The sequence below is a fragment of the Scomber japonicus genome, chromosome 4, assembly GCF_027409825.1.
Source record: "Scomber japonicus isolate fScoJap1 chromosome 4, fScoJap1.pri, whole genome shotgun sequence".
Taxonomy (NCBI): Eukaryota; Metazoa; Chordata; class Actinopteri; order Scombriformes; family Scombridae; genus Scomber; species Scomber japonicus.
Window position 1 is genome coordinate 13,272,415 of NC_070581.1, and position 14,117 is coordinate 13,286,531.

The 14,117-nt window shown below is 39.6% G+C and overlaps 2 protein-coding genes across 3 annotated transcripts; both read left to right on the plus strand.

The window, feature by feature from the left end:
- Window positions 1-759: 759 nt before the first annotated feature.
- LOC128357003 (putative oxidoreductase YteT) lies at window positions 760-5,950 on the plus strand. 2 transcript variants are annotated; one of them, XM_053317221.1, is made up of 14 exons: window positions 760-816; window positions 1,006-1,114; window positions 1,477-1,561; window positions 1,659-1,732; window positions 1,862-1,921; window positions 2,166-2,273; window positions 2,668-2,724; window positions 2,865-2,995; window positions 3,253-3,307; window positions 3,607-3,699; window positions 3,835-3,969; window positions 4,451-4,552; window positions 4,873-5,034; window positions 5,340-5,950. In XM_053317221.1, exons 1-14 carry the CDS (start codon window positions 803-805, stop codon window positions 5,466-5,468), a joined length of 1,314 nt encoding a protein of 437 aa, XP_053173196.1. In that variant the 5' UTR covers window positions 760-802; the 3' UTR covers window positions 5,469-5,950. The 2 variants fall into 2 exon arrangements, with proteins under 2 accessions (XP_053173196.1, XP_053173197.1); XM_053317222.1 differs by having other exon boundaries at window positions 779-809; window positions 1,004-1,114.
- Window positions 5,951-11,125: 5,175 nt separating this feature from the next.
- LOC128357005 (coiled-coil domain-containing protein 30-like) lies at window positions 11,126-13,888 on the plus strand. The gene is made up of 7 exons (XM_053317224.1): window positions 11,126-11,340; window positions 11,818-11,934; window positions 12,046-12,187; window positions 12,376-12,512; window positions 12,710-12,827; window positions 13,021-13,085; window positions 13,280-13,888. The coding sequence occupies exons 2-7, from the start codon at window positions 11,882-11,884 to the stop codon at window positions 13,509-13,511; spliced, it is 747 nt and encodes a 248-aa protein (XP_053173199.1). The 5' UTR covers window positions 11,126-11,340; window positions 11,818-11,881; the 3' UTR covers window positions 13,512-13,888.
- Window positions 13,889-14,117: the final 229 nt, after the last annotated feature.

Consider the following 14,117-nt stretch of genomic DNA (forward strand, 5'->3'; position numbering starts at 1 on the left):
AAATATAGGGGCCAAAAAGGCACAATTGTTTGGTTAGCATGCATATCCTGTTGCACTTGCATTCAGCTTTTAAGTGTAAAAATGTTGGAGAATGGATCATCACTAGCTGATTGTGAGCATCCTTAAATATCTCATAATGTCATGGAGAATATTACTGATTACTTTAAAACCGAAACAGAAATACATGGCAATCAATTCCATTAACAAAAGCCATTTTAGACAGCAGCTGAGATTCATAAAGTACATCCACCACCATCACTGTTATTGTGTTGTATATTTATGGTGACACCTAGTGTGAAGATCCAGGAGAAACAGAGGATGCTGAGATACCAGAATGGAAAAGAAGAAGAAGGAAAGAAAGGAGCAAGATGGAGCTAGAAATCTCTTATCTCCCAGACTTTTCTGGACATAAAGACCTCAACTAACCTCATATAATTTTGACATGCCCCCAAACGAAATTGGTTGCCTTGGATGATCTAAAATGAATTGGATGAATTGTGAAAAGGCTTAAAAACACCAAATCCAGACGCTCAGTACTTCTGTATTTTATTACTTGGATGTCTGATAATCTCCCAGGTATCTAGATTATCTATATTAGGAGATCTATATTAGGGTGCATTTTCCCTTTAACCATCTAACAAATTCTGATGTTTAAACCAGGAATTACGAGTTTACGAGGAGCCCTGAACGCAGCAGCATTGAACTGTCCAGCAGGGGGCGTCAGGCAACTGTCTGACTGATTTATGCTTGTTTTATTGTAGTCTTGTGAATACGAAACTGAACCAACGCAGAAGACAGTCGTATGGGACAAATCAGGTACTGAACCAAAAGGCCATGACACAAGTGATCTTATTTACCAGAAAACATGTTTAGTTTATATATTCATGTACTGTGTCTGTTGGGATCTTATAGCAACTCATTTGTGATGAAAAAGAAGTGTTAACATGGTTAATCGTTCCAGCCACTGAACACAAGTGTGTCTTAAAGTTTTGATGTGTGTCAAAGTTCACAGGCTGACAGAATGACTTGTTGTGTCCGGGTCATCGTGGTGGGAGCTGGCAGTCGAGGGGAGATCTACTCCCAGTTTGCATCCATCCACCCTGAACGCATGAAGGTCAGTGCAGCCTGCATTTATCAACAAGGTGACTCAGTCATACAGTCATTATTATGGATTGTTTTCTTCATTGACTGCATTGATCCAATTCCTGTCAGTCAAGTCATCCATGATGAGACATTAATGAAAAATACATGTAGAATGTAATAAAAAAAGTTGATGTCAGAGTTCAAGCATTTCCTTTCATTATTTCCTTTTAAGCATACAGAGAGTGAATTCAAATAGTCCCATGACTGCTAACTACATAGAGGATTTGGTTTCTATTTCCACTGTTATCTAAATGTTATGATTGTCCAGGTATTAAGTCATCATTTTTAACAGAAACTTGCTCAGCCACTATTTACTCAGCTTCACTCTTTCAGGTTGTTGCAGTAGCTGATCCCAGAAAATTTGCTCGCACTAAACTTCAACAGCAACACAACATTGTAGATGAAAACATATTTGAAGGTGAGCATTAAAATATAATAATAAAATAGCATTTAAATTGTTCGTAATGTTCTGCTTTTCTGCTTTCTAAGTTAATTCAATTCTTTTTTGATATCAGACTGGCACAGTATAGTTGAAAGAGAGAAATTTGCAGATGCTGTGCTCATTTGCACTCCAGACCGCCTTCATAAGGTAAATATATTGGTGTATATTCTGTATTTGTGTTGTTGTTTGTGTTCTCACTTATTGGTCTGAATTATTTGGTAACTTGATCATTGTTCTGTAGATAATCATCAGATTAAACTAGTTTGTGTTTTCCAGGAACCTGCAGTGGCCTTTGCAAAGAAGGGCTACCATGTACTGCTGGAGAAACCAATGGCAGTGAGTGCTCTGTCAATTATTATGAACATAAAGCACAACGTTCACTTTGATATTGATGGTATTAATTATACAGATTGACTTTGACAGTATTATAATTCTGTATTTTCATCACATGCAAAAAATTGTACATTGATACTTTCTCATCTTTAAGTATCCATTTCTAAAATACTAAAGGTCTTTCTCTGATTGCATTAGTGAGACATTCATGCTCACGTTGCACATTAATGTTTTGCTGTGGCTGTAGACGACTGCTGAAGACTGCACAGTGATTGTGGAGGCTTGCATACAGAGTGGTGTGATGCTGTCAGTGGGTCATGTTCTCCGCTATGATCCTGTCATCCACAAGATTAAGGTGAACAGTTTCTGTTTGTTTCCTTCAGGCACGAGTCAGGACTTTAAAGATCTGGGTTAAAGATCTCAATTTGGGTACTTTACAGTGATTATTGATCCTGAATTCAAATCATCAACATTAACAGCATCCGCGTTATCAAGATCAGCTGATCGTCCTGCAAATAGAGCTGTTCAGTTTGTTTGACTTGAGTTTCATCAAGTTGGATTTCTGTTGGTAGTCAAATATTTCTTGTACATGAAAATGCTAAATTGTCTCAACTTGTGATGAATCATAATCGTCAGTAGAGTTTATAAAGTGCCCAGTATTAGTCACTAATGAAAATCTGATAGCTACGAACCTGTCACTGAATTTTAAGATTCAGTCACACACACTGAAACTTGTTTTTCCCCTCTAGGAGCTGATAGATGCTGGTGTCATTGGTGATGTGATCCATATTCAGCACCTTGAGCCGGTAAGAACAGAAATAAATGAATATTGTAAATCCTCATATGTCATAGTGATTTCTTTTCTTCATGCAGTTCAAAAGCTTAAGTGAATAGAAAGTTACATTTATACAGTGTGTTTAAAGGTGGAATCAACCTCTTTTTTCAGGTTGGGTTTTATCACTTTGCTCACTCCTATGTTCGAGGAAACTGGAGGAATGAAGAAGAGAGCTCTTTTGCTCTTTTGGCCAAATCATGTCATGACATCGACCTCATACATCACTGGGCCGGAGGACGCAGGTAAACAATCAAATATAAACTCCAAGCTCATCTGATGTTCAAATGTGAAGTGCAGTTCTGACTTAAATACTAAAATAAGTTTGTTGGTCAGCTGGGTGACATCAAGCATCATTTGTTGGATGCCTCTATCCAAACAGTGCCAATAAAAACTAGACCCCTTACCCAGTCTCTGCCTCGTCAGTGGGTGGACTGTTTGCTGTGTGTCATTTCTGTTTTTCCTCATAATAATCATTAACATCACACTTTGTACTTGGCAGGTGTGTGAAAATGTCATCATTTGGATCTGTCAGCCACTTCAGCAAAGAAAACAAGGTATGTAGTCTGTTCACTGTATGTGGCCCAGTACAAAGAAATCACCATTAACACAAAGGACATGAGGAGCCACTGCAGACACGAATAAACTGTTTTAATTGTATTTTGTTCTGTTTTATGAATGAAAGTTATCTTTACTGTAAATCTATGAATGTTGTGTGGAGCAGCACTGAAATCCTTTTGTAGTGGTGCTGAGTCGTGTTTATGTGTTTATTTAGTGTTTTCTGTAGTATTGCTAACAGAACACACACACTGAGCCAGAATATAAAATGTGTATTGATAGTTTTTGTTTTGATCAGCCAGCAGGTGCTGCAGATCGCTGTCTGGATTGTTCAGTAGAAGCAACGTGTCCTTACTCAGCTCGCAAAATCTACCTGGACAGAGTGAAACAGGTGAACACCTCAACACATTATTTACACCAATTCTCTTTTGAACTTGACCACAGGTTGAAAATTGGGTTTCGTTTGTGTGTGTGTGTGTGTGTGTGTGTGTGTGTGTGTGTGTGTGTGTGTGTGTGTGTGTGTTAGGGTCACACCGGCTGGCCTGTATCAGTCATATGTCCGAGCTCGTTCCCAGACATCGAGTCAGTCACCGAGGCACTGAGGACTGGACCGTATGGCCGCTGTGTCTACGAGTGTGACAATGATGTCTGCAGTAATCAGGTTAGAAAACTCTGGTGCTGTAACAGTTTTAGGCTGAGAGAGCAAAGTCCGTTTGAGTCTCGGTCTCAATCTATACGGCACAGCTTACTATCATTTTCTGACCCTTAAACTTTTGTTTTTGCTTAAATCCACGTAAAACTCAAATTCCATCAGTGACACACCAGTATCCATAGTGGTATCAAATATTAGGTCAAAATGAACTATTAGTATGTAGACCCAAGAATGACCTTACATGTTAGAAATCAAAGTAAACCATAAAATATCAAATAATATTTCACTCTTCTCAAACAGCTAAAATAACAAGCTAGTATTAGTTTGTGTTTGTGTTGGATGGTTTTCTGGTGAATATGCAGCTCAGTTAACATCTCTGATATATTTACCAGATCATCTGAAGCAGCTGATTACTGTGTGTCACTACTGTGCAGCCACAGACTTCATGTTTATGATCCTAACACATCTCCACTGTTGTTGTCTTGTCCAGGTTGTTAACATGGAGTTTGAAGGAGGTCTGACTGCAGCCTTTTCCATGGTGGCGTTCACTGAAGAGATATGCCAGCGAAAAACAACTGTCTATGGCAGCAAGGTAGGACTGAAAGGAATGTGGACTGAAGAAACAGAAAGAGGAAAGAGGGGCTGATACTTGAGCTACAAGACCAACTGCAGAGAAAGAAAATCTGCATGAAGAAGACGTAGATGTCAAGTATCAGCTCATCTTAAGTAAAGTCATTCTACCCATAAACAGTGTTTGTAGACAGGAGGGATGATGATGAGACAGTTGACCTTCATAATGTAGCTTTTTTAAACTAGAAAAAAACAAAAAGTAAACCACTGTATCATGTTAAATGATCAAACACTGTCATGTATGTTGCCAAGCTTTAACTTTAAACACTGCTGTCTTCACAGGGGGAGCTGTCATATGACGGTCATGGGATTCAAGTGTTTGACTTTCTAACCCAGAAATCCACTAAACACACAGCACACAATAACGCTCCCGGACACTTTGGCATGAGTGGACATGGTGGAGCAGACTACCACCTCATAAACGCCTTTATCTCTGCTGTGGCGGTGAGAGCTTATAAATGACTATTACTTTCTGTTAATATAGAGTTTCCTGTAGAGCTCCTCTGATTGATCATCATTTGAACAGTTTTCATTTAAATCTTTTTATTTTACGGACAGTTAAGTTGTAATTGTAGTTGCAGATGTTCAATCACAATGACATATAACACATATTGTACCTGTAGGGGAGGCACTGACACTAAATTCATGTATTTGATTTGGAGATATTGGTTAATGAGAGTTGATTAACTGTGCGTGTGTGTGTGTGTGTGTGTGTGTGTCTGTGTGTGTGTGTGTGTGTGTGTGTGCAGAACAACAATCCATCTCTGATCCGCTCAGGTCCTGAGGAGACGCTGATGAGCCATTTGCTGGTATTTGAAGCTGAGCGTTCACGACTGGAGAGCAGAGTGGTGTACTGTGGTGACACAAGACAGAACTAGATGACTAAAAAGCATTTTAAACACAAAATGATGTCATCTTAAGACACTATAAAGATATCTGACTGATTAATGAAACAATTAGACTGACAAATGAATCTTGAAGTTTAATTAAGATGATGTAATTCACATAGCTCAGGGATTTTAAGTGTGTACTGTGTGTGTGTGTGTGTGTGTGAGAGAGAGAGAGAGTGTGTATGGGTGAATCTGCTCACTTTTTACATGATATTTGTACTATGCAAATATTTGTTTGTTCTGTGTGTGTGTGTGTGTGTGTGTGAATGGGTGAATCTGTTCAATATTTAAATCATATTTGCACTATGTCAACATGATTTGTTTCATGTTATTGTAATTTCTTTAAAATGAGTGTTCATGTAACATACTCGTGATTTTTACTGAAAAGTTGTGAATCTGTTCAATTAAAATTGTCTTTGGATGATAGTTTGCTCTTAATGTCATCCCACACACAATATGATATTACTGTATGTATGCATCTGGTTTGTACTGGCTGTTGTGATAGTATATAATCAATACTGATGAGGAGTTCCATGTCCACATACTCACTGGCTGAGGTTTTCCTGGAAGAGAAGATAGGACTGCAAAGTAAGAAGCTCATTGGTTCTGTCCTCCACCATTCTCAGGTACTCTGTGATATTTTCATCCTGGACTCCATCAGAGGAGCTCAGCTTGTCACAGATCTCCGAGCTGTCATGGCTGATCTGAAGGAATGATTTAACACCTAGAAAAAGAAGTGAGAGAAATGTAAGCCTGAAACTAACAAGGATTTTCTCTCCATTGATCAAAAAATAGAGAAAAGTGCCAGAGAGTCACAATGTCCTTTGATCCAAGCTGATGTGTTCACATTGTTTGTTTGGTCCAAAGATATTCAGTTAATCATCACATAAGATGGTCAGAAAGCAAATCCTGCTTTCTAGCTGTAGGTGGAACTAGGCCATACTAAAAATAACGGCAATTATTGATCACCAAAATTGTTTTGTAAAGAGATTTTGTAATCAATTACTTATTTCAGCTCTTACAACACTGATGTTATTTATTTAATTTCCCATTGTAACACTCACAACCTAAAAGTGAAATAAGATACTATCTTGTTTGTACTTATTTATGTACACTGTATCTGATGACAGATGTGACAGGTGCATTATTTTCTATCTAGACTAAAGCTTCAGTTGTTACCTAGATTTACATCAATCAACAACTGAAGTCTTTACAGCCTGCCTTTGATTCACTAACCCATGTAATTTTACTCTTTGACCATTTTATAGGGACTGGACTGGATTTATTTGAAAGCTCAACTCTAAAGACACTTGTGGAGCAAATTTCCCTTAATTTTGTTATAAACTACACCCAATTCACAAAGCAAGTTATACTGCAGTCTGCATGTTGTTGTTTTTTGATGGAAAGTACAATATATATTTTCCAGTAAGTGCTCAGTGTGCAAATATGTTCTCAGAGTAAAGAAAACGTAAAAACATATTGCAATGCTATTAAAAAAAGCTGAATATGAGTGATGAGATTTTTTATTTTTTAATTAATTAATTAATAATTACATTTTATTTCCTTATTAATTAGTAAAACTAGTATTAATTAGTGTATTGGATTTTTTTTTTTTAAGTTTGTCTCATTAAATGTATGCTGCTACTGCTGCTACCTGAGCTAAGCTGTCTACTGCTGATGTCACTTAAAATGCACTTTTGCTGACAGTTTTGAGAGTATGTGATAAAGAAAATCATTCATTTAGAGTGAAAATATGCATTTTAGCATTTGACTCACCTTTCAAAAGCTGCAAAAAGTTCCAATTAAATTTTAAAAGTAGCTAAATTTGTTGCTAGGTATTTTTTTAAGCAAGAAAGTTGCTGTGGCAGTCTAAAAAGTTGCTATATCTGGCAACACAATTGCTAAATTGACATAGTATTGTTCATTTAGTGAGGGGGGGAGGGTGGGGGGGTCTTCTTAAGGAGCAGGAAGGGAGGGGTGTATTTGTTTGGGTGTTTAGTTCAAATATCAACAATCTTACTCCAGAATCAGTCTGCTGCACAACAATACTTCTAATACTTCTATCCTATCTTCAATATTCACAGTCCTGCCTGACAAACTGCTGACCAGTAAAAACTCTCCTTTCCTCCGCGGAGATGTTGGCCCAGGAGGATCTTGGGGAGATGGGCTTGAGAACCCCAAGTGAACAGATGGCTTACTTGCTGGTGGAGAGGGCCACACGGTGGACGAGGCTGGAAGCTGCTGAGAGGAGGCTGTACAGTCAGAGCCTCTCTGACAACTTGAGGGAGGTCCACCTCCAGGTAAAGGACTGACCTACATCAGATCACTATTTCCCTATCCAGAAAAGAACCATACACAGCAGTGTGAATATAGTATGTGCTGTGGTATAGTTAATTTTCATCATTTGAATTGTCAATTTTAGTTATGCTTCCAGTTAATATACAACTATTTCTCATATTGACCAATGAATTTACAGTATATGTTAACACTTACTTTTCAAAGGAAACTGTTCTAAAGGCTTCATGTGTAGTGGAATGTAATGATTAACCATCCTAAGCAAATGCAGAGACCACATAATCGTCTCTGTCTCTTGTTTGTGCTGTGGGTGGAAGACATTGGGGTGGTGCCTCTCTCCTCCTCCTCCTCTGTGCTAAATAACTTTTATAAATTACTCATTTATTGTCTGGTGTGACTCTACACACACTGGTCTTTCCTCTCAGCAGGGTTCATCTCAGAGTCCATGGAAGAAGCTGTTTGGCCTGCGCAGGTCTGGTCAGAGCCAGGGGTGATTTTAGACCCTTTTTAGGGGTGCTCAAGCACCGCTAAATTTGATCTCATCACCACTAAAAAATATATATATATATATTGTATTTTTTATTTTTTTTTAAAAACATTGAATACAACTTGAATTATTTTGTGAGCCTGTCTGTTAGAGATGGGACAAACACTTATACTACAGGTTTGAATGGTTTTATTTTAACAGCTTTAATGTACTTTGGATAGTTCTGTCATTAATATTGTCTTTCCCTCAGAGTTCACTAACTATCTTTAATCTATCTAACTATCTTTCTTTGGGTCCTCTCTGTAGAAATCTGTTCATTCTGAACCATTATTATTATTTTTATACACTAGAGTAGACCATTTAACTATGTATTCATATTTATTATTATAATTTACATTATCCAGTGAAATGAGTAATCTAGCATGGGCTCGAACATTTGCAGAGCATTGCATGTCAACTTCTCATTAGGAGCTGAGCCCCCCTAAAGGTCTGATCCTAGAATCGCCCCTGGTCAGAGCAAACACAATATTACCCCTGTAGGTTCCCACCTCATGGCTAAATCTAACATAACACAGATGTTGTGATAAAAAGCCAAACAGGGGCATCACTGTCTCATTTCAGGGTGGTACTACTTTTTAAAATAACACATGGTGATACATACAAGTTACTCTCTCCTCTCTCTATCTCTCTCCTGTTATGATGATGAATCTCACCCCCAAACTGCATGTCTCTGACAACAGCATGCTGGGTCACTTGCATCTCCAAGTCTACCAGCTGATATTTTCACCTGCTTTACTTCTAATTTTAAATTGTGTGTTCTGCATTTAATGTTCTCTAAATTCAAAGAGAATAAGCTTTGCCATACAATTAAACTATTAAACTTATAGGTTTTCCTCTCAGATTATATTTTGTGACTTCAATTCAATTTATAAATGCATTGTGCTCCCCTTTCACCATGTACAAAGCACCTCAGAGACAGTAGCCAGGAGAGACTGACTCTGCTAGAAGCTTGTCTGACTGAGGAGAAGGAGTTGAGGAAACAGCTGGAGGTGGACCTCAGTGCTGCCCAGGCCACACTTAAAAAAGACAAGGAGGTAAACACCACATATATCTAATGCTTCATCTGACAGTGCAGAAAGAATAACAACTCCACAGCTACACAAGTGTGTGCAATTTAATTTGGAGTTCAAGAAGTTCAGTCCTGATGCTTTTTGTCAAATTTTAAATAAAAATATTCACTGGAAACATGTGTAACCTTGACAGGGATGGAAAAGCAGGTTGTGCCATGCGTGCTAGTTGTCAATGTTAACCTGTCGCAAACCAAACATTGTCTTTAACAGTACACACTTTCCGCATTGTCAATTCAATTCTATATTCTGTATAGATAGGTGAGCGAACGCTGAAGAGACTTGAGGTCACTCAAAAACACTTTGACTCTGTCTACCAGGTAGCCCAGATGGAATATGCCCACTGCCAACTCCAGAGTGAGGCAGAATGCTACATAGACAGTGACTGGACTCAGGAGAATCTGCAGCAAAGCCAGTTGCAGGTTGATCAGCTGCAGGAAAGAAAAAGACTTGAGCCCAAGACACAACGTCTCAAGGGACAGCTCCACCTGCAGTGCTCCTCGACAAAGGAAGCACTTAGTAGCAACCAGAAGTCTGAGTTGCTCACAGCTCACACAGAGTCTAGGCTTAGTCCAGTGGAGATGACTAAGAATGAGTGCTTAGATCAGGTAACTGCATGTCCGTTGTAGGGTTAATTTGCCACCAACCTTAAAGACACCATTCAGTGACTGATCTTAGTCTTTGTCCTGTTTATAGAGGAAGGCATTTGTGTGTTTCCCCTGCCAGGATCATACATGATTTGCTACGTCTGTGTTGTGTTCGTATCTTTCATTTTCTGAAGCGGGAGCTGAATCATCTGCAGACCAAGCTGGGGGAGGAGCGGCAGTTGGCCTCTCAGCACCAACTGGCTCTGCAGACTCAGAACAATAAAGGCCAGGCACGAATCAAGGTACACCTTATCCTAAATGAACAGGGAAGAAAGGTGCTATACAAAAGGTTCTAATTGTTAGAAAAGTTGTTATGTTGGTGTTCAGCATCCTTTTCTATGTTCATGCTCTGTTGTCTCATTCTACTTCCTTCAGCTTTGTGCAGAGCTGAAGCAGGTTCAGACCAAGCTGGTCCAGTTGGAGCAGAGCGTCCACATTCAAACAGCTGATTCTGAACATCAGCAGCAAAAAATCAGGGAACTGGAGCTGGAACTGGCACGCAACTCCACAAACTGCAGCACCACCACCAGTCTGCAGGAGGACCTGCAGGCTGAGAGGGTGCAGCTTATTGCAGCTAAAAAGAAGGTCAGTGACGTAGCAAGAAATCATCACCTGGTGTTTCTATGGTTAAACCAATTCAGCCTCAGGTGATTTTAGTTCCTCCTCTATGGTTGAGGTTTTGCTCATCAGTGAAATCCCCCATCGTAGTATTTGCCTGGAATGAAAGCCTGTATACTGGAGTGTAGTTTCCTATATCTTTAAAACACGAATGCGATATGGTATCGCAAATAGCCTTTTTTTATGAAAAAAAAGGTGTGTCTCTGTTGTGATGGCAGTTGTTGGAGCTGCAACAGCAGCTTAAGAGTCCCCAGCACCAGCTGCGCATGGAGGATGCTCAGGCTGGCGAGAGCAGCCGCCTGGAGAGGGACAGCAGGGATCTGTCTGACATCCTGTCAGCCCTGAGAGCCCAGCAGCAGGAGGAGCACATCACCAGGTTACACAAACTGCCCAATTTGATTTAGTTTCATTAGTAGAAAAAATGTCACAACCAACAATGCAAGTTTTAGGGAATGATGCTGATTCACATCACATAGAAGTGTTTTTTCTCCTCCCTCCATCTTTTCCTTCATTCTTCTCTCAGGAAGCTGTTAAAGCAGTGGGAGGAGCTGCAGCAGCAGGTGCGCTCCCTGAGGCTGAAGGAGGGGTCCCTGACCAGGACAAATGCAGAGCTCAGTCACCGTGCCCAGCAGCTGGACACCCGTCTATCCACCCTGGAGGCTGAGCTTAACAAGACCAGAGAGGAGGTGTGGAACAGTGTACAACAGACCTGAAGCATCCTTCACATTCCTAATATGTCTGTTTTACAGAGACTATGATCAGATGTGATTTACAACTTCCATTGATTCATTCTCAGCTGTTGCTTTTCAATGGGACCACAATGTTTATACAGTCTGTGAACTCATCAATAGTTCTAGTTTCAAGCTGTTCAATCAGTTGCTGCAGCCTTGTAAATTCCCACAAGCAGGGCCGTGTGTCTTTTGATGTAATCAAGTTTTTTCTTAAACATTATAATCATTTAGTGCTACATGACTTTTTGCTAGAATTTCCACAATTACAAAGTCCCTACATTGAACTGTTGGCCATATTTATTTCACAAAACCATGCATTGTGTATTGTGGCTTTCAACAACAGAAAATAAACATTTTTCCCCTTAAACTTAAAAATGTGTTTTATCCAGTTTGAATTTAGATTAAAATCAATGTTTTGTATGTGTCCTCTAGGCGAGAGACAGCCAGACGTCAAGCCACAGACTGAAGGAGGACCTGGCAGTCAGTCAGCAGGAATATGACAGACTGCAGGCTGAGCTGCAGCAGGTTCACCTCCAACTGGACACACATGTCAGGTTAGACACACCTACGCATATACAGGCCATACCACAATCTAATTAAGAAACATGGAGATATGTAGATGTGGTTGCTTTTCCCATGCTCTTCTGCTCCTCCAACCAGGAAGTACAATGAAAATAAGAGTCGGCACAAGACCAAGCTGCGTCAGGTTAAGCAGGCCTTTCATAAAGCCACTACACAAAGGGACAGCACCATTCAGAAGCTGGAGGATGACCTGATGCTGGCCTCCAGCCTCACAAACAAGGTGATGATGTCACTATCCAGTCATTATGTCACTAATGGTATGAAAACAACTTTTTGCCTCTAAATATTCGAGAAAAGTTTTCACAGATTTAACAAGTTTGCTCAGTGCAACTACTTCTGCATTTATAAAGGGTATTGTAAGGTGTATAAAGTTTAACAAAGTTGGCTTAAATGTACTTCACCCTACAGGAGAAGGAGAGGGTCCGTAAAGTGGTGGAGGCAAATGAGAAGCTTTTGGAGGAGAAGAGGGTGCTGTCGCTGAGGATAAGTGAGGCAGAGGAAATGGGCAGCAATGGCATGAGGGCCGCATCCACAGCTCAACACAGGTATCATACTGAATTGGACTAACGAATTACAGAAATTTGCTAATCAGATGTTTGACAGATGTTCCTTTTGAGATGGCAGTTTAAGTATTTCTTTAAGTAGAGTACCTTTTTTCCAAGTGGAAATCAAGTACTAGGATTGGATATCAAATCAACATTCTGCATTTTCATTGTTACCCTCAATTGGTCATGTGTTCCAGGGTCAGTATTTTAGATGTGGAAAACAGACAACTACAGGATCAAACGCTGAAGCTGTCCAATCAAGTCAGTTTCTTAGAGCGTGCCCTGAGGAACGTACAGCCGTTCTACAGCCCGGAGGTGTGTCTGAAGTCTTAATGGGGCATGCCACCCAAAAATTCACATGGTTAATTATCTAAAATGCTTGTACAACATAAGTAGTTAAAGATGAAGAACTTTTACAAAATCTTGACCAAATGTAGAGTGTGTGACATGTCCCTTCTTTTACTGAAAAACATGTGTGTTGATGTTTAATAGTTCAAATGTTCAACAGAATGCCAAGAAAGTGCTCCCCTCTGACAGCCTCTGTGACGGCATCCTACATACATCCACGCTAAGGTAGGGCAGGTTTAAGAAAGCTCACACTTTTGTTCAATCAACAAAAAAATCACTATTTGTGGTTTACCTTCATTTTTGTTGTTAAAAGAAAAAAAAGTGTTAGAAAGCTAACACATATACACTATATACACTATATTAAGGAGCACGGTTGTATGTGCCTTTTTTGTCATGTCTCCCCACTTTGTTGTCGACAGTCTGACGTCAGGTTTGTGTAACCCGTTGGACATCCTGGACGCAAAGAACTGTATGAAGGTTGGCGATTGTGCAGTGTTGGACAGCACTGGAGCATCTGTGTCCAAACAACAGGCATCAGAGCAGGAGTACCTGAATCTCATCTCCCCAGTGGTTCCTCCAGACACCAAAGGCACAGAAGGGAACACTAATAACAGTGATGAGACTGAAGACAAAAATCAGAACAAAGGGTAGATGTAGTCTTTGAAAAAAGACAAAAATAATAAAAAGGGGGCTTTCACTGCAGTTCTGCTCAGTTTGATGTTTGTGTTTTGGGGGATTTGTAAGAAAAAAAGTTTCAATCAATATTTGTATGACACATTTAAAGGAAACAGGATATTCTGATGGATTCTTATTTTTGGAAGGTATAAACATAAAGCGCAATCATGTATGTACAAAGCGTGTGACTTAAGAGTTGATCGATTCTTGCATTATTGCATCACACTACTATAGTAAGAATGCCCTGTATTGGCTTGTGGGAAAGATTTTTTTTATTGTTTTGTATCTTATGATACATGAGTGATTTGACTAGTGAGTGATTATAAGAAGTTTTATTTGTGACTTATTCTGGGTGAAGGAAAGAAACTGGACAGATTCTGAGTGATTGCTTTGTTGTCGGACTGCTGCTGCATGACTGAAATATACATTCACACATGGAAACAAATGGTATTGAAAGAAACTTCCCCCACTGCATGTTCTGTAGTAGGGGAGACCAGGTACAGTTGTAACACGGGACTGTTGTAACACCTCAAATTGCTCCAGTCAGCCATGGATACTGTCATGAGATCAAATATCTAAGAA

What these genes read in the sequence shown, in the direction of transcription:
- LOC128357003 (XM_053317221.1), top strand. An exon ending in CTCCAGACCGCCTTCATAAG is followed by an intron (nt 1,733 to 1,861) that starts GTAAATATATTG and finishes TGTGTTTTCCAG; the next exon opens with GAACCTGCAGTGGCCTTTGC. An exon ending in CAACTGTCTATGGCAGCAAG is followed by an intron (nt 4,553 to 4,872) that starts GTAGGACTGAAA and finishes CTGTCTTCACAG; the next exon opens with GGGGAGCTGTCATATGACGG.
- LOC128357005 (XM_053317224.1), top strand. Translation starts at nt 11,882, where the DNA reads ATGACAGACTGCAGGCTGAGCTGCAGCAGGTTCACCTCCAACTGGACA. An exon ending in CCTCCAGCCTCACAAACAAG is followed by an intron (nt 12,188 to 12,375) that starts GTGATGATGTCA and finishes TTCACCCTACAG; the next exon opens with GAGAAGGAGAGGGTCCGTAA. An exon ending in AGCCGTTCTACAGCCCGGAG is followed by an intron (nt 12,828 to 13,020) that starts GTGTGTCTGAAG and finishes AATGTTCAACAG; the next exon opens with AATGCCAAGAAAGTGCTCCC.